The sequence below is a fragment of the Ziziphus jujuba genome, chromosome 7, assembly GCF_031755915.1.
Source record: "Ziziphus jujuba cultivar Dongzao chromosome 7, ASM3175591v1".
Classification (NCBI taxonomy): Eukaryota; Viridiplantae; Streptophyta; class Magnoliopsida; order Rosales; family Rhamnaceae; genus Ziziphus; species Ziziphus jujuba.
The window spans coordinates 17,810,335-17,829,880 of record NC_083385.1 but is presented as its reverse complement, the minus strand read 5'-3'; the positions used below and the strand labels follow the sequence as shown (position 1 = coordinate 17,829,880).

The window sequence follows — 19,546 nt, the reverse complement described above, 5'->3', positions numbered from 1 at the left end:
GTCAAAACAGAGAAATAATCCATCCTTCTTGTCATTACTGGGAAACAGTTTTTGGTGTGAAGAATTTTCAACACAGAATGGAGTTATAGAACAATCAGATATTACCTTACAAGTTACAATATGTTATTGGAGGGATATATGAAGTAAAACACAACAATAAAGAGAAGAGGTAAAATTGAAAAGAAAAATAAAATTAATGTTGTCTAACATATATATATACATATATGTATTGTTAAAGTGGGAAAGGAACCAAGAGAGATCACTAACATATTGTTAACATGCAATAAAATTAAGATCTACAAATTAAACAAACCATGATCTGTAGTAAATTTCTAGGGAATTTTTCTTTCTACTGCTTACTAAAACGAAAACAGAAAATTAATTCTAATAATCACACACAACACGTACCACATGCAATTGGAACATTTAATTAAAATTGGCCGTTGTGATGAATTTTTTTAAAAAATAATAATATTAATATCTTCATATTTCATCACAAATTACAAATCGCCTTATTAAAGGCTTGAAATTTGACATTGTTGCGAAAGTACTTTTGAACCTGCACCTAACGAACGCACCTTGAAACGGCAACTTGCTTTGGAGTCCATTCTCCAAATCTTAGAAAACCCCAAATCCATCTTCATATTCACATTCATTTCCAAACACAATGTTATAGGTTCTTTGGACTCATCTGTAGTTTCCTTCAAGCTCTTCTCGATCTCACGAGGCAAAACTCCTTCTTTCCCAACCAACACAAGTTTCACCGTTATGGAGTGGTTTTTCTCTTGGTATAGTTGTGGAAATCTTCCACCAGCAATGTATTTTCCTCCAAACAAAAGTGTAACATTCTCGTTGGTTTGGTAGTCAATGCCGAGTCTTTTATTCGGGTTGCTTGCTTTCAAAGAAATCTCATATTCCGGGTGTTTCTTTTTCGCGGTGTTGCTGACAAGGGAGACCTTGAAGACAGAAAATGAAGGCCCTTCGGGTCTTAAAATAAGGTATGTTATCAAGCCGGTCATTCCAAGTACAAGGCAGACAATGACGACGATTATCACAACCGTCATCGGCCGAGACAGACGGGATTTCTTCCCTTTAGTCTCCGGCAGGTTGTTGCGAAAGCGTTCGGCGATTTGGGCGTTCTCCGGCGGTGGGACCCTGTAAACTTGGTCTTTGGGTATTTGGATGACGTAGGTCTCACTTGAACGTCTGGCACCGTCGGAGTGTGGTGGTAGTGGCAGCGGCAGTGTAGGTGGCTCTGGCGGCGATGATAGTAAGGGAGGATCGTCACCTGAAGGTTCTTCGCCAATGTCAGGGCGGACCCGCCCCTCCATTGGAAAATGGAGTGCGGTGGTTTACAAAGAAAGTGTAATGGGGATAGTTAATTAGTAATGGAGAAGATAATTGCATGGAGATTGAAAAATTAGGGTTAGAGAGGTAGAGTAGGAGAGGATTTAAAATTTGGTAATTTTTGTTTTGTTTGTTGTTATGTTTGTTTGTTTTTCTTTTTTTTTTTTTTTTTTTTAATAGTGAAGGATTAATGAGAATTAGCTAGCTAGGGCAGCTCTTTAGGTTAGTTAGCCTGGTTTTTCTAACCACATTGTTTATACTAAATTGGGATGATTTACTAGGTCAATACAAAACCCAGAATAGCATCATCCTAGCTTGAATTTCAACCTGTTTATTCTTCTTTGTTATAAAACTTTTTTTTTTCTGTTTTTTTCATCAACAAAAACTGTTCGTTTGGTTCAAATCAAAATAAGTTTTTGTTTAATCTTTATTGTCTAAATGTGCTTTTTATTTTGTAATGCTGAGATTCGTTTTCAACCATATATGTTAGATTTCTCCTGGATGTTGTTACTATGTAACAATATCTTTTCTTTGATTAATACAACCTGTAATGATCATGCTTCTTACTTTCCTTGTTTGGTCTACAGCGCTACACAAGGAAAAGCCAGATCCAAGAAGTTTTTAAGTATTGTCTTAATATTATAAAATATATATACAAATTTGATTTTCTGTAAATTATTTTTCAATTTATAATGGAAGATATGATGACATGATAAATATATAAAATTATCGCATTCCGACCCACGATTTTAGCTTTATAAGCTTATTATATATGTTACCATGCCATCCACTAATATAAACTCGAACATAGCCTCATAAGAATGATATTTTTCAAGATTTAAAAACCCATATAGACAGAGAGAATACATAAAGTTTTGAATATTCTCTATTTCAATATAAATGGTGTATATAATGTCAACCTTAGGAGCTGCAGGTTTCCCCCACCTTTCTTGTGTTTGTTCTACATGCTTCTCTGGACGATGATTTGATTAGCTAAATTGTTGGTGAAACGCAACATTATCGCTTGGTCGATGACCATTGGATTGGTCACACAAAAGCTAAAAATCTTAGCAACTAAATAAGAGTAGTTCTACATCCATCAAAAATTTTGATACCAAATAATGGACCATATGTTAGTAGTCCACAGGTAATATAGCCTAAAGATATAAGTGAACCCAATAACACAATGTGACATATATTCTTACTTTTGTTATTGAAAATTGGGTGAATAAATTTGATGACTTTTTCGTTGATCAGATTAATTACAAGAATCTTAACCACTGATTGATTTTGGTTAGACAAGCGTTTCATGCTGTGATCCTTTTCCTCAATTACCTGTAACTCTCATCATCGGATTTGCATTAAATAGCAATTAATTAACCTGAGAAGGTTTGTATGTGAATTAGGAGAAAATCTACAGTCTTTTCGGCAATAGATATTCGTATAGTCGCAAGCATATGTGGGATATTCCTAAACATGGATGCTACATCTAGATCCCACCCTTTTGTTGGAAGTTAGAGCAGTGTTTCCAGAAGCAATAATACTTTGCTCCTAGATAGAGTGTGGGAGTACATAGAGTAGTTTTACAGATTTATTTCTATATGAATCAGAGTGTGATTCCTATATTTTGTAAATTGAAAAGGGAAATTCCAGTACTAGAGCCTGGAATCTAGGTTCGTTTGGCAGGATGCACAATAGCTCCTCACTGCAATAATTGTTATAAATAGAAAATTCTACTGCAAAGACACATAAATGCCAAATATACATATAATAGAAAATTATACTGCAAAGACATATAAACATCAAATACACGTATAAGAAGAAAATTTTAGAAAAAATTGTTTGATACATAAACATCAAATACATATATAAGAAGAGAATTATAGAAAAATCTGTTGATATTTAGTTAAGATAAAGAATTTTTAGTCTTTGGTCTTAAAGACAATTTTCGCCCTCCCATGGTAAACGATAGAGCAGATGGTGAATATCCCCCTAATTACAATGACTATTTTTTAAAAATAGTAGTATTTTAAATCTTTTAAAAATAACGAATTTTTTATGAATATTTTCTAAGTTAATGTGGGATGAATGAATAATTTTTTGTGAACATTCTCTATGTTAATGTGGGATGTATGAATGAATAAAACGAAAAGAGATAATATTATATTTTTGAATTATAGAAATCAATATTATTTATAAAAAGGTTGACACTTATTATAAAGAAATTCAACACTTCAAAAAATATAAAGTATTAAACGTCATTTATTTTCCATTAATAAAAATCTTTCCACTCTAAAATCATATTTTTCACTAAAATATCAATTTTTTATTTTTTAAAAAATATTTTAAATAATTTTGATAACCAAATAAATAATTAATATTTATAATTTCTATTCATAAAAACTTCTTACACTAATAATACCATGTAGTACATTTGGTTGGCACTTGACAAGCAAAACGTGGTGCACAACGTGTGCGAAACTCTTTTTGAGGCATCCTTTAATACCTTACCAGGCGCACAATCTGACCCAAGGGTCGTGGGGTCTCTCTTGTTCCATTTTTCCTCTTTTTTTTTTTCTTTTTTTTTTTTTCTGTTTTTTTGGGGCCAAAAAGCTTCTTCTTTTTTTTTTTTTTTTGGGGGGGGGGGGGGGGGGGGGGGGGGGGGTTGGTAGTAGTGGGTTGGTTTTTGCATGCAAATTTTTTTCCTTTTTTTATTTAGAAAAATGCTACTTTTTTTTTTGTTTTTGTTTTCTTTTTTATCTTTACTTTTTCTTTCTTTATATAATATAAAATCCATGCAATAACTATAAAAACTTTATTCAAAATATTTTTTATTTTTAATGTTAAACTTTTCAATAATTCTAATAATTAATATAATTTGACTTCAGAAATGTAAAAACTATCATAAATGAAAATAAAATAACGTAATTGAATATATTATAACTTATGTAATTTTTTTGAAAAATTAACCACAAGGATTAAAAGAATCAATTTAATCTATTTTGAACAATATAATTATTTTTTTAAAAAATTAGGTAAATAATGATAAAAGACCAATTTTTATATTTTTAGTAATATAATTATTTAAAAAACTTATATGAATATAATAAAAATCAATTTTATTTTGTCAAATTAATTTTTTATAAAAAAAAAATTATAATATAACATCATCCTTCACAAAACAATGTAAAATATCGATTGAATGTAACAAAATCACTACAGTTCATTATTGTATACCAAACATACTCTAGAAGTTATAATAAAAAGTTATTGATATCCAGATTATTCGAAAAGAACTAGCTCTACTTATCAGATGAACAGAAAACATAATAAAACATATTAAAGCTTGTTCAAGACCTGTAGAGTGTAGCTTGGTCGTTTGCTTCATAGGGAGAGTAGTAAAAGGGGTAACTCATGAGCTGAGCAACCAATGATTTTCAATTTAATTATGAAGGGTATGTTTGATTTTCATCGTTAATGCAGGTTATAAATTACCTATTTAGAAAACAGAGTTTATTAAATAAAAATTACACTAAAAATAAATTAAAAAAAAAAAACTACCAAGGCATGAACAAAATTGACAAAAGATAAACTGGTGTCATTTTTTCCACTTTCTTTCTTTCATTCTTTTTTTTTTTTTTTTTGGGTGCCAAAAAACTGTTTTTGTTGGATATGCAAAAATTTTTTGATAGGTTATTAGAAAAAAAAATAATAATAAGCGATTGCATTTGATCCAAATCTAAAACCTATGCAAAAAAATTTTGTTAGGTTATTAAAAAAATAATAATAATAATAAGCGATTGCATTTGATCCAAATCTAAAATCTAACTTTCAAAAATGATGGATTCTGACAGCATTTTGTCTCTTTAAGACTAAATTCAATATGCAATTGAATATTGGCATCTGACTATTTGAAAACAATTTTAAAAAAAAAAAAAAAAAAGATGGTCCAATGCCAAGACAAAGCAAGGCTGATTTGTTTGTATTGTGACGATTACGTCCCCAGACCAGGGTCTAAGATTGGAGGATAAATATGTAAATCCGAGTTTTGTGCCACCAATTTCTGAGCATGACGTGGCAGGTAGGATATATCATATATGCCATTAGAATATGCGAATTTGGGCAATACAAAGTTCCAGAGCTTTCCGTTGAGAGATTGACGAACTTATCCCCCAAACCAAACCTATCTCTCTCTCCAATATAACCCCAAAAAAGAAAACGTTTTGAGTAATTGCCAAAACAACGAAACTGCTCTTCACCACTTCACCGTCCTTTCGCTGCAATTTGTACAGGTTAAAGTGGACCCCACATGCCATGTGGCTATGCGATAGACCGTGATAGCTGGGCTAATTCTGTAATCTGACCGTGACTTTTGGGTACGTACTCTCATTTTTTATAATACATCAATGACGCACCGATGCACCGTTGCAATTATTTATTTAGCCTACAAACGTGACACACATTTCTTTCATAAATTTTTAGCCAACATTTCTTTCATATTATTTGTTTACCAAATTTTTATAGTTTTTATATATATATAGTTTGAATAAAACTTGTTTTACTGTAATGTTTTCAGTTTTGCGCTTTTTTTTTTTTAAATTACCTTTAAGTTTATAGAAAATATACATAATGGAGTATAGTATAATATAATAAATAATTTAAAGTTTTATAGTTTTTGTGGAATGCAAAATACCTATGTAATTTACAAAACATAATTAGAAATTGGTTTAGTTTTTCCAAATTTTATGAGTGGCAACACTAACTGGGAAAATAATCAAATGGCCATGATCGGCTTTATTTTTATTTTTCTTTTGAAAGGTAATTTGGCGCCCTGTATTAATCAACATGACATGAGTAAAATAAATTGTGACATTTCTTGGGGCCATTGGCTACCTTTTTAAACCCAAAAAAAAAAAAAAAAAATTGTGACAATTAATTTTCTCAAAAAAGTTATATTGCAATCATTTCTTAAAAAGAAAAAAAAAAAGTTATATTGCGACTAATTATTAAAAGAGAGAGAGAGAGAGAGAGAACAACTGCAATACCGTCGATAAGACACGTGGCACAAATTGAGAATACTAATATTGACACTTATATCCATTAGCTTTTTTGGCCTTTTTCTTTTGGTAATTTGGCATTTTAGTCTCTGAATTAAATTAAATGCGATTTTTATATTAAACAAATACTAGAATTTACATTGAATTTTTTAATAACTGTATTTAATTGTCCTTTAGCTGCAAAATTTACTTAAGTTATAGGGATTGAAAGTATTAGTACGTTTTAAGGACCAAAATGAGAAAATTTTATAAAGTTTACAGTGCAATTGAGTCAATTACTTATATATATATATATATGTTTTCAAATTAGTTTCAATTATTTGCTTTCCTATTTGAATTTATTTAATCGTCAGGCAAGGAGATAATTTAAAATTTATGTATTAACTAAAAATTCACTTATATTGTTGGATTGTTTCACACTGTACATACCAAAATATGGCTAGCCTCATAAAATTACTTTCTAATAATATATATTCTTGTAAAAATATTTGTTTTTATATAAAACCATTTTTTCCCAATTTATTTGTTATTTTAAAGAGTTTTATAAAATTAATTATTTTTTTAGTAATTTATTTAATTTATAAATTATCCAAAATCTCTTTCTTTCTCATGATTCAACATAAATAAAAAATTTCTACAACTATATTATCTACTTCATCATAAAATTGACCACTAATATAAAAAATAATATAATTTATATATATATATACTTTTTTATTTTTGAACATATTATGAAATATTAAATATATTATGTCGATTAAATTTTGACATTAGTCAATAAGATAAATGTCAGCATCATTAAATCTCTAAAAAAACAAAAATTAAAAATAAAAATAAAAAAAATATAAAATAAAAATAAAAAAAATAAAAAAATAAAAAAAAAGAAGATGATAGGCAAATTGAATCTGTAACAGTGGCAAATAAATCCATACATGTAAAACTATTTATTGACTAGAAGACAACCATATCTGCATCCATATGAATTTGTCAACCATCCGATGACCGCAACGTGGCAATCTATGTCATTCAAGACGCACTAGAAATTCCCCCACCAGTGGGCCTAAAAAATAAAAAAATAAAAAACAAACGTGTTTTTTTGTTTTTTTTTTTTTTTTTTTTACCCCAATTTTTTGTTCCGGTGTGAAAGTATGAATATTTATAGAAATTTCTAAAAAATAGATATATAAATATTACCCAAAGGAAGCTTCACTCATCACTATCTCTTCCAAAAATGGAGCTCCGCAACACTGTCATGCTCTCTCTCGCTTTGTCTCTCACTTTCTTGGCCGTCGCTCAATCTTCTGTAATATATTCATCTCTATTTTTTTTTTATTAATCTGGAAATTAATTAGTATATATATATATATATATATATATATATATATGTATTCATATTTTTTGTTAATTGGAAATGGAAAATGCAGGATTATGAATGCGTCTACACGATCTACGTGAGGACGGGATCGATCTTCAAGGGAGGTACGGACTCCATCATCAACGTCCGGCTCTACGACGAAAACGGCTACGGTGTCGAGATCACAGATCTCGAGGCGTGGGGAGGGATAATGGAGGCCGGCCACAACTACTTCGAGAGGGGCAATCTCGACATTTTCAGCGGCCGCGGACCTTGCCTTGATGCTCCCGTCTGCGCGCTCAACCTCACCTCCGACGGTTCCGGTGACCACCACGGCTGGTACTGCAACTACGTGGAGGTCACCACCACCGGGCCCCACATCCAGTGCAAGCAGCAGCTCTTCACAATCGAGCAGTGGCTCGCCACCGATACGTCGCCGTACGAGCTCACCGCCATCAGGAACGACTGTCCTTATGATTTCGCCGATAAGAAACTCCAGATCAAGTCTTCTTCTTCATCTGCTTCTTCGTCTCGTCCTTTAAAATTGAAATCTGTTGTTTGAGAGCGATGATGATGATGATAGGTGTTTTGGGGTGGTGTTTGGATGTTGGGTTAGTTTAATTCCTGTCCAGTGTAAGAGTAAATGAAATGTAGTAAGTTATTAATGTTAAGAGAGTGTGAGTCTAAGTAGGGTTTATTGTAATCCGTGGTTATTGTTTTGAGCAGTGAAATTGCCTGTTTTTCTTTGTTTGGTGGTTTGGTTATCCAAATCAGGCATTGCGATGTGTCCTCGGAGACCCGAAAAGAAAATTTTAGAGGGTGGTGTTTGTATAAAAGCCCAAGTAAAAGTTGCTTAATTTGGGTCTTCAAAAAAAAAAAAAGTTTAAAATAATGGAGGGCACTTTTCGGATTCATCGGACTCTTTTATTTTAAATAATAAATATTAATTGGGGTTTCTAAGATGTGGCAATATACATTTTACGACATGTGAATATGATTTTGTTTAAACCAAGTCAAGATTTGAAAATTTATTTTTTTTATATACATCTGAAAATTTTGTCGTGGCAGTCTTGAATGGGTGCATTAATTGGAAATAACTGATATCCACCAATGGGAGTTAGGTGGTCATGATCCACGGATGGTTTATCTTATTCTATGCTAGAATTTGTCAATTTTATTTTTTATTTTTTATTTTTTAAAGAAAAGTTCGGTGATATTATGTAAAGACGTGTGTCTGATAATGACTAAGCATATCCATATATGCTTTTATTTTTAATTTTTTATCATTACAATTTGGGAGGAGCATCCTTGTCAAGTGAAGATTTAAACCCTGAACATTATATATGTTTGTATTCTCAATACTTTTTATTATCACCAAGATCAAACCTATGAATATGATTATATGCATTTTTTAAATTCTAATTTTGATTGCGCTAGACATGCTAATTTGAGTCTTTCTTTTTTAGTTTTTATTTATTTTCAATTTCTAATAAATGCTGATGTTATGAAGAAGGGCCAGAAAAAGGGTGAAAATTTTAAGCGACAAGAACAGTGTCTTGGTGTGATATAAAGATATACAGTATTCAGGGGGAAAATAAATAATTAACTCAACCTTTTGTACTATGCCACACCACCACTACATGATGTATACGAACGAAGAAAGTTGTAGGGTTTTGGCTTTCAATTTACCACTTTTTTTTTACACTTTTCATCACTATAATGAATGCATTTGGGCCCCACGGTCCCCATACCACCATTATTTTTTTATTTATCTATTCATTTTCGAGAAAGAGAAGAAATTCTTCTGCACTGTATTTACATTCCTATCTATGCAATGTTTTCACATGCTCTTTCTCATATAAAGTGTAGAATTCACACCGATGTGATGTGAGAGAGAGGGTGTATGCTTCTGGAATATTGAGGTTTTTTCCAGACTCCTATCCTCTTTCCATCTTTATTGAGCTTATTCAGATTTTTTTTTTTTTTTATCCTTCAATTATTCAGATTGTATTTCACTCATTTTGCAAAAAGGATTAATATATATACATATTATAAGGAATTTGAAAGGGAATAGGAAAAAATGCATGCACATTACTTAAACTGTTTGGTTACGCTATTCGTACAGTCTAACAAAGATCTACTTTTATATTTAAAATGAGGGATAAAACTAAGTATAAAAGCTTAAAATCAGTGCCACTGGTTGGGGGATAATAAGGTAATGGGTTCGCTGAACAACTTCTAAATAATCATATGAAACTGAAACCAATCTAGAAAATTAAATTAATAGATTACCTTGAAAAAAAAAAATCAAGAAAATTAATATTTCACATGGACCTTTCAGGCGTCCACGTGCTACACACAGAATTCACAATAAAACATGGGTTAGGTGGATTATTCGTCCCAAATGAGAAGGTTAATGAAACTTAGAATTCTGCCATATATATGTTTATAATATATATGACCAGCATTTGGCGACAAACCCAAAGAAAGTTGCTATAAAACAAAATGTTATTATTTCAAACAATTATTTAAAACAATTATCTTCTTTTTGGGATAAAAACTATTTAAAGCAATTATGGTTCATATATAAATACATAAAACATACTGATCAAATAAGCATAGTCTCAAGAATAAAAAAAAAGTATATACCGTTTCAGTAGGCCGAATATGACTCAGAAATTCAAAACCCTATAGGTTACGAGTTAACATTTTCAATCAGAAACTAAAATATATTTACAGTCTTTCAAGGATCATACTGCCACTAAATTTCTTTGAATAGCACAGAAAAAATAATTAATTGAGGAGATCGTTAGGATAAAGCTCACAAAATTTGTGTTAAGCCATTTAAAAAAAAAAAAAATGGGTACAAGTATCATAACCTTTCTGGTCACTGGATTGGGTTTCTCTTGACTCTTGAGTTCCTTTAGTATTGCCTCGGATAGTTCATCAGCATCGTACTCCACACCAAAGCATCTCTCAACTTCCATGTTAGGGTTCCTCAAATACCTGCTCGTTTTAAGATGGATTACATCCACATTCAGCTCAACCAGAAAGGATTTCGAAAATGTATAAGGGTTCGGCTTGTTCATACATGTTGTGCGAAGATTCAGCAAGATAATCATCCCCTTCCTCTTTAACCTTCTTAAATTAAACTTGGTATTCCTGCGCCATCTGCCTTACAGCTGAAACAGCTCCTGTTAACCCTAAAACCCTTGGATCGAATTCTGCATTCATAAAGGTTGAGGGCACCAAAAAATAGAAGTATGAGCCACACCATTTGAATCCAAGTGTTTGGCATATAGATGAATAACACATGCATGCAAAATTATAGAGAAAGCACGCATACACAAATTCAGCTTTTGGGAAAAGCCTGACCTTCAAGGTAAGCATGGAGTTGAGCTGGTGTATCACGTTGTGGATCAATTGTAACAAAAACCGGTAGAACCTTAGCATTGTATTTTGACTCTTGTACCAATTAAGAATACAAAGTAAGCAAGCAAATTAACAAAAAGTAGATCATGAAATATGATGTCAAAATCAAGTGTCAAACCTAATTTTTCCAGAGCTTCGTCCATAATTTGAAGTTGCTCTGGCCCAACATCAGGAGAAGAAGTATATCCAAAGTAAAGGAGAACCCAGTTTCCCAGAAGGTATGGACCACCAATTATTGGCCCCTTGACAATATTTCTACTAGAGCTACTTCCCTGGCCTGATCCAGAAAAGAGAGAAAGAGTAAGATTGGCAAATCATTTGGTCTTTCACAATACAAGGTCCTCTGTTCATCAACTAACTTGGAAACATCTAAAATTGCCATGGAGTTACATTAGTACTTGAGCCAGTTCTCATAGTTCAAATGTTGCAAGCAGCAGATAAAGAGTTTAGTAAGAAACTAATCTAGCAATTAATTAATAAATCACTTCAAGCAAGTGCATTCGTAAATACTATTACAATCTACAAAATTTCATTCGTATCCAGATTGCAAAGCCCAATGGTATAACAATCAAGCAAATAGCAATACTTGTTTTTATTTGTAAATTTGTATTTTTTGGATCTTGATTCAATTCATTATACATGTTGTGTTGGGCCACAGGAGAGCAATGCTTAATGCTCAATATTTTGATTGCTTTCAGACAATGTACTAAAGGGCCCAAAAGCAACCTTTCATCGATGGGAATATTTTGATTGTTCTTAATTGGCTCCTCAGCAACATTCTCTTGTTCTCTCTCGCTTTGTCTCTCACTTTCTTAGCCTTCACTCAATCTTCTGTAATATTTTTTCTGAATATTCATCTCTATTTTCATTTTTTTTATTAATCTGAAAATTAATTAGTATGTATATATATTTATATATATTTTTTTTGTTAATTAGAAATGGAAAATGCAGCTTTATGAATGTGTGTACACGATCTACGTGAGGACGGGATCGATCTTCAAGGGAGGCACGGACTCCATCGTCAACGTCATGCTCTATGATGAGTACGGCCACGGCATCAAATTCAAAAATCTCAAGACGTGGGGAGGGATAATGGAGCCCGGCTACAGCTACTTCGAGAGGGGCAATCTCGACATTTTCAGCAGGTGCGGGCTTTGCCTCGACGGTCCCATCTGCGTTCTCAACCTCACCATCGATGGTTTTGGTGACAACTGTTATAGTTTTGGGCCAAAACCAATTGTGAATGATTTTGGGCCTTTAAAAGTTTTGGGCCTGTGATGTATTTTCCTAACAGTTGTATTTCGTGGGATTTGTTTAAAATAAAATAAATAAATATTATTTTGAAAAAGGAGTGTTGAAAGTTTCAAGGAAACAAAAACTATGAGTTGAGAGGTTTAAGCACACACGTTGTTTTCAATGTTCTTTTCAGTTTTTATAATTTTTTTCAAAAAATACAAAGAAAAAACTTTTGAAAAAAATACGTGAAAAAAACACAGAGAGAAAAATAGTGATATTGGTAAAGTAAAGATGTGCTGATAGTTCAAAGAGAAAAGTTTCAGAGGTGCTAGATCTGAAAGCTTTTGAAGCTATTGTATCTTGGGAGACGTTTGTCACAAAACTCCTGCACCGGTGGACGAAAACATCTTAAAGACATTGTGATACCACACAGGCCTAGGTTAATTCTACGAAGAACAGACCATTAGCAAGGATCTACAAGTTCTAAAATTTATTTGATTATTTTATGTAATTTTATTTATTTTGCATTAATTTTTCCATATGTATTTACATATATATTCAATTATATTTTCGCAACAATCTTAAGACGTTTTCTTGATTTTTATACATGTATATATATGTGAAGATTTTATTTATTTATTATGATTGGTTGTTGTATATAATGCATATATATGTTTATATATATACATATATATTTGGTTATGTGAACTGTGTGCTACGAGTTTTGATGAAGAAAGGAAAAAAAAAAATTTTTTTTCTTTTCACCTGTGAGTGTGAGGGGAATGTTTCTTTGGGCATTTTGTTAATTTTAGTTAATTCAAACTTTATTTGTCCATGATTGTATTATTTCCTTTTAGATCTGTGATTTTATAATTGTTTTGTTTGATTTGAATGTGGAAATAAAAGGGAAAAAAAATTGCATCAAACCCGTGAAGTTTAAAAATTTTTGGGCAATTATTATATTTTGTTTTAAATCAAAATTTTTTCCAAAAACTGAATTGCCCATTAATTTCTAAACTTTTTGGTGTATTTCCGGCATTTTTTGGTTGCCATAACAGTGGAATTTGGCTAGCAATTCGAACCGGATTGGAAAAACCCATTTTCTAGGAAAACAGGTCAAGAAAACCCAACTAGAAGTTGAACATGGGTTGAAATTCAGGTTAACAAGTTGGAAAACATGTTTGGGTAGGATTCTGAGTCAGTGGGCCTGAATTTTAAAATTCTGTTGGGGGGTAGCCCAGATTCAAAGCCCAGCCCATGGTTAGAACATACTACTGTTTAATCCAAGACCCTGGCCCAAGAGAAACGACCCGATTGAAAATGGGCTCACCACATGTCGCGATGAGAAATCGACACGTGGCGTGAAGCCACATGTCACCCAGCGAATGGTGACACGTGTCCATCTTCTGCGTCAGCCACGTGTCATCTTTTGGGTACACCACATGTCGACCTAATGCATGTGACACGTGTCGGTTTCTATGGGTGACACGTGTCTATCAATAGTGGACATGTTGCTTGCCACGTCAGCAACGACTGCCACATCAACGAGCGATGACATGGCATGGGCCACGTCAGCTAGAGCTTGCCATGTGGCAGTGCCACATCAGCATGATAATGATGTGGTAGTGTGCCACGTTGAAGTGAACAGTGACACATGTCGGTAAACAATTATGCATGAACAGTCTGTTGGGTCTAGCCCAGATTCAAAGCCCAGCCCGTGGTTAGAACATACTACTGTTTAATCCAAGACCCCGGCCCAAGACAAACGACCCGATTGAAAATGGGCTCACCACGAGTCGCGATGAGAAATCGACACGTGGCGAGGCCACATGCCGATTAGGCGTGAAGCCACATGTCACCCAGCGAATGGTGACACGTGTCCATCTTCTACGTCAGCCACGTGTCATCTTTTGGGTACGCCACATGTCGACCTAATGCATGTGACACGTGTCTATCAATCGTGGACATGTTGCTTGCCACGTCAGCAACGGCTGCCACATCAACGAGCGATGACATGGCATGGGCCACGTCAGCTAGAGCTTGCCATGTGGCGGTGCCACATCAGCATGATAATGATGTGGTAGTGTGCCACGTTGAAGTGAACAGTGACACATGTCGGTAAACAATTATGCATGAACAGTAAATTTGTGGGTGTATATAAAAATTTTGTGGTATATATAGAAATACTAAAAATCACATTTTTGTATGTTTTCCTTTTGGAAATTGGTTTTAATTAGTTTGTTGAGATAGATAATAATAACAAATTGATTTCTGTTTTTGTGATTATACAGAAATGGCAAGTGGAGACAATAGAACTATGCCAATTCAAACTTCTGGGATTCAGATGCCTCCTTCTACTAGTCACGCAGAGAAACCTGAGAAGTTCAATGGAGCAAACTTCAAGAGGTGGCAGCAGAAGATGCTGTTTTACTTAACCACATTAGGACTTGTGCGGTACTTGACTGAAGATACACCACCCAGTAACGAAGAGATTGATAAGGAGACACTCATGGTAATGGATGCATGAAATAATTCTGATTACTTATGTCAGAATTATATCCTAAATGGTATGTTTAATGCCCTATATAGTGTATACTGTGATACGAAGTCAGCTAAGGAGCCGTAGGAAACACTGAACCGGAAGTACAAGACTGAGAATACGGGTTCAGGAAAGTTTATTACAGGCCTATTCTTAGACTACATGATGGTGGATGCGAAGCCATTAATGAATCAAGTACATGAGTTGCAAGTGCTAATTTAAGAAATGCTTCCTGAAGGGATGATCATGAATGAAGCCTTACAAGTGGCTTGTATGATTGAGAAGCTACCTCCATGTTGGAGTGACTTCAAAAATTATCTGAAGCACAAAAGAAAGGAGATGGATATGGAAGCTCTTATTAGCAAGATTCACATTGAAGATGACAATAGAAAGTCTGATAAGAGAGCTTCGAAGGCCATATTGAAAGCTCATGTTGTGAAGCATGGTCAGAGCTCCAAGAACAAGAAGAAAACTGGAAAAGCTTCCAAGCTGGGGACTAAAAGAGGAATCTCCAAGAAGGCCAAGTTTCAAAGCGAGTGCTTCAACTGTGACAAGATAGGTCACAGAGCTACGGGATGCAGGCTGCCAAAGAGAAAGAGGAACTAGGCACAGGTGATAAGGACATCACTCGAGTGATGTAGATGACATTGACTTTAGTGCTGTGATATCTAAGGTGAACTTGATGGGATCTAATCCTAGAGAGTGGTGGGTAGATATTGGTGCGACCCGCCACGTGTGTTTGGATAGGAGCATGTTTACTTCCTTCGAATCAAAGAAGAATCGGGAGAAGTTGTTCATGGGTAACTTCGCTACCTCAGAAATCTAAGGTGAGCGCAAAGTAATCCTGAAGATGATATTAGAAAAAGAGCTGACTCTGAATAATGTACTGTATGTTCTAGACATTAGCAAGAATCTGGTATCTGGATCGCTGCTGAGAAAACATGATTTTCACTTAATATTTAAGTCAGATAAGGTTATTTTGTCCAAATTTGGGATGTTCATGGGAAAGGGCTATGTAGTCAATGGTTTATTTAAATTCAATGTAATGATTGTAAAGCTAAAAGAAACGAATAAAGCTAGTACTTCTTCTGTTTACTTGCTTGAGTCTTCCATTTTGTGGCATGGTAGACAAGGACATGTTAATTTTAATTCTTTGCGCAGGTTAATTAACTTAAATCGTATTCCTATATTTGAAATTGATTCCAATCGTAAGTGTGAAACTTGTGTAAAAACAAAATCACCGAGGTCATCATATAAAACAATTGATAGAAATAATGAACCTTTGGATTTAATACATAGTGATGTATGTGATTTAAAATTCGCACCAACTAAAGGTGGTAATAAGTATTTTATTACCTTTATTGATGATAGCACAAAATATTACTATGTATACTTGCTTAGGAGCAAGGATGAGACTATAGAGAAATTTATTCTCTATAAACGGAAGTTGAAAATCAACTCAACAGAAAAATTAAAGTGATCAGAAGTGATCGTGGCAGGGAGTATGTGACTCCATTTGGAGAGTATTGTGCTCAATATGGCATAATAAATGAAGTTACTCCACCATATTCGCCACAATCTAATGGTGTGGCTGAACAGAAAAATAGAACTTTGAAAGCATTGATGAATGTAATTACCTCAGAACTTATGGGGGGAAGCCATTTTGTCGGCAAACGACCTTTTAAATAAGATGTCCCGGAAAGATCAAGTAAAGACATCCTATGAGTTGTGGAAGGTAAGACAACCTTCCTACAAATATTTACGAGTGTGGGGGTGTCTAGCCAAAGTAGTGGTACCTACACCAAAGAAAGTGAAGATAGGTCCCAGAACTATTGATTACATCTTTATAGAATATGTACAGAATAGTAGTACGTATCGGTTCCTTGTGTATAGGTCAGAAATTCCTTCTGATCTATACACAAGAACACAATAATAGAATCGAGAAATGCATCATTTTTCGAATAAATTTCCGTATAAAGTGGGAGAAGGATCGAATTCCTCTAAATGAACTTATGATACTATCAGTGATGATAATAATGATAGTGATCGAGAACAAGAGAATGAAAATGAGACTGAAGGTGAGATTAGACGTAGCAAAAGAGTAAGAACCGAAAAGTTCTACGGTCCGGATTTTCTTACTTATATGCTAAAAAGTAAACCTCAAAACTTCCAAGAAGCTATAAATTCTCCTAAAAAGAATTTATGGAAAGAAGCTGTAAAAAGTAAGATTGATTCCATCTTGCAGAATCACACTTGGGAATTAGTAGACCTTCCTCCAGGTTGTAAATCTTTAGGTTACAAATGGATCTTTAAAAAGAAGATGAAAGCAGATAGAACAATAGATAAATACAAGGCAAGGCTTGTAATTAAGGGATACAAGCAAAAATAAGGCCTTGATTATTTTGACACTTATTCTCCAATAACGAGGATAAATTCCATAAGAATGGTACTGGCGATCGTTGCATTGCGGGATCTGTAAAGTATATCAAATGGATGTGAGAACAACATTTCTGAATGAAAATCTAGATGAAGAGATTTACATGGAACAAGCTGAGGGTTTCACCACTCCAGGACAAGAAAAGAAAGTCTGTAGATTGGTAAAGTCCATATATGGACTTAAACAAGCTCCAAAGCAATGGCATCAAAAATTTGATAATGCCATGCTAAAAGATGGATTTAAAATAAATAAATGTGACAAATGTATCTATGTAAAAGATACAGTGAATGGATATGTCATTCTATGTTTGTATGTAGATGACATACTCATAGTAGGTAGTGACGACAATATGGTCCGAACTACAAAATTCATGTTAAATTTCAAATTTGACATGAAAGATATGAGGCTTGCTGATATGATTTTAGGTATGAAAATCACGAGGACTTCGAATGGAATCATTTTTAATCAGACTCATTATATAGATAAAATACTGGCTAAATTTAGTAATAATGATACTAGTATAGCCAGAACACCCATAAATTTGAGTTTACACTTATCTAAAAATAAAAAGGAAAGTGTATCTAAAGTGGAATACGCTAGGGTGATTGGAAGTCTGATGTACTTGATGAGTTGCACCAGACCAGACTTAACCTACTTAATAAGTAGACTATGTAGATACACGAGTAATCCAAATGAAGATCATTGAAAAGAGATCGTTTGAGTACTAAGGTACTTACGATATACTCGTGAATATGGACTGCACTATACAAGATATCCTACTGTATTAGAAGGATACAGTGATGATAATTGGATATCAAATATCAAGGATTCAAAATTCATTAGTGGTTATATATTTACATTAGCGAGTGCAGCCGTGACATGGGAATCCTCAAAACAAACTGTAGTAGCTCGATCCACGATGGAATTTGAGTTTATCGCATTAGATAAATGTGGTGAAGAGGCAGAATGGCTATGCCAATTTTTAGAGGACATTCCTAGGTGGCCTAAACCTGTGCCAACAATAAGTTTACATTGTGATAGTCAATCTGCGATTGGTAGGGCACATAATATTATGTATAATGGAAAGTCTAGACATATTTATCGTAGACACAATTCCATTAGACACTTAATCTCAACTTGAGTTATCTCAATAGACTATGTAAAGTCAAAAGATAACATTGCGAATCCGCTAACCAAAGGGTTAAATAGAGAATTAGTTGAGAAGTCATCAAAGAGAATGAGATTGAAGCCCGTGAATAAAGTTAATACAATGGAAACCCAACCTAGCTGACTGGAGATCCCAAGATCTAGATTCAATGGGACAACGCAATTGTAAAGATTGGTATGGATCACTGTGGAGGTTAATCCTCTGCCCATTCCTATGATAAAACAGTGATAGAAAATGTTAAGCATAAAGTATGCTTTTAATAAGCATAGTTATGTTGATTACTTTGGGAATAGGAATCACCTATGTGAGAGAGAAGAGTGGCCGCTTCAAAGGAGAATTGTAAATGGCGCATTCTTTAGAAACTCTCGTAGAATCAGGGAGGTGTTCAGAGCCAAAATAAACACAACAATGAGAACTAAAGTGTACCAGGAAAGAATCATGTGTGAATTATGTTGACATTTACACAAACGACGAAATGGTTCAAAGATATCGCTTCTACCATAAATCAGTAAAGAAGATGTAGTCTCATAAGGGAAGGTTCAAAGTGTAACAGCCCAGACTATCTGCATGAGATATTGTCTGCTTTGGGTCCAGCCCAAACAGTTTTACTTTCCCTCAGGGAACGCGCCTCAAGGGAAAGGTATCCACAGCCCCTTATAAGGCATGCTTCGTTCCCATTTCCAACCGATGTGGGACTTCACAATCCACCCCCTTTGGAGCACAGCATCCTCGCTAGTACATCGATCTGGGTCTGGCTCTGATACCATCTGTGACAGTCCAGACCACCCGCATGCGATATTGTCCTCTTTGGTCCTAGGGAATCCTCTTACAATCCAACCTTCAAGGTTTTGTCAAAACCCGTCGCAGTGGTTAGGGGTCCCACCCCTTCACCTACTAGTCCCACTAACCCAGGCCTCCTAGGCCCAATCATGATATTGTCCGCTTTGGAAGCTAAGTGGTGAGTCCAATCCTACCC

The 19,546-nt window shown here is 34.0% G+C and overlaps 2 protein-coding genes and 1 pseudogene across 2 annotated transcripts; 1 reads left to right on the top strand and 2 right to left on the bottom strand.

Annotated features, from left to right (window-relative positions):
- Positions 1 to 515: 515 nt before the first annotated feature.
- Positions 516 to 1,401, bottom strand: LOC107432006 (NDR1/HIN1-like protein 13). The gene has a single exon (XM_016043058.2). The coding sequence runs from the start codon at positions 1,329 to 1,331 to the stop codon at positions 516 to 518; it is 816 nt and encodes a 271-aa protein (XP_015898544.2). The 5' UTR covers positions 1,332 to 1,401.
- A 6,149-nt stretch (positions 1,402 to 7,550) lies between these two features.
- Positions 7,551 to 8,670, top strand: LOC107432012 (PLAT domain-containing protein 3). Its single transcript, XM_016043064.4, has 2 exons — positions 7,551 to 7,707; positions 7,829 to 8,670. Exons 1-2 carry the CDS (start codon positions 7,636 to 7,638, stop codon positions 8,318 to 8,320), a joined length of 564 nt encoding a protein of 187 aa, XP_015898550.1. The 5' UTR covers positions 7,551 to 7,635; the 3' UTR covers positions 8,321 to 8,670.
- Positions 8,671 to 10,095: 1,425 nt separating this feature from the next.
- On the bottom strand, positions 10,096 to 11,477 carry LOC107432005 (protein SCO1 homolog 2, mitochondrial-like; annotated as a pseudogene).
- Between the last annotated feature and the right edge of the window lie 8,069 nt (positions 11,478 to 19,546).

Bases quoted from the DNA above. Each gene is read 5' to 3' on its own strand.
- LOC107432006 (XM_016043058.2), bottom strand. From the start codon at position 1,331: ATGGAGGGGCGGGTCCGCCCTGACATTGGCGAAGAACCTTCAGGTGAC.
- LOC107432012 (XM_016043064.4), top strand. From the start codon at position 7,636: ATGGAGCTCCGCAACACTGTCATGCTCTCTCTCGCTTTGTCTCTCACT. The intron at 7,708-7,828 runs GTAATATATTCA...TGGAAAATGCAG, and splicing joins TGGCCGTCGCTCAATCTTCT to GATTATGAATGCGTCTACAC.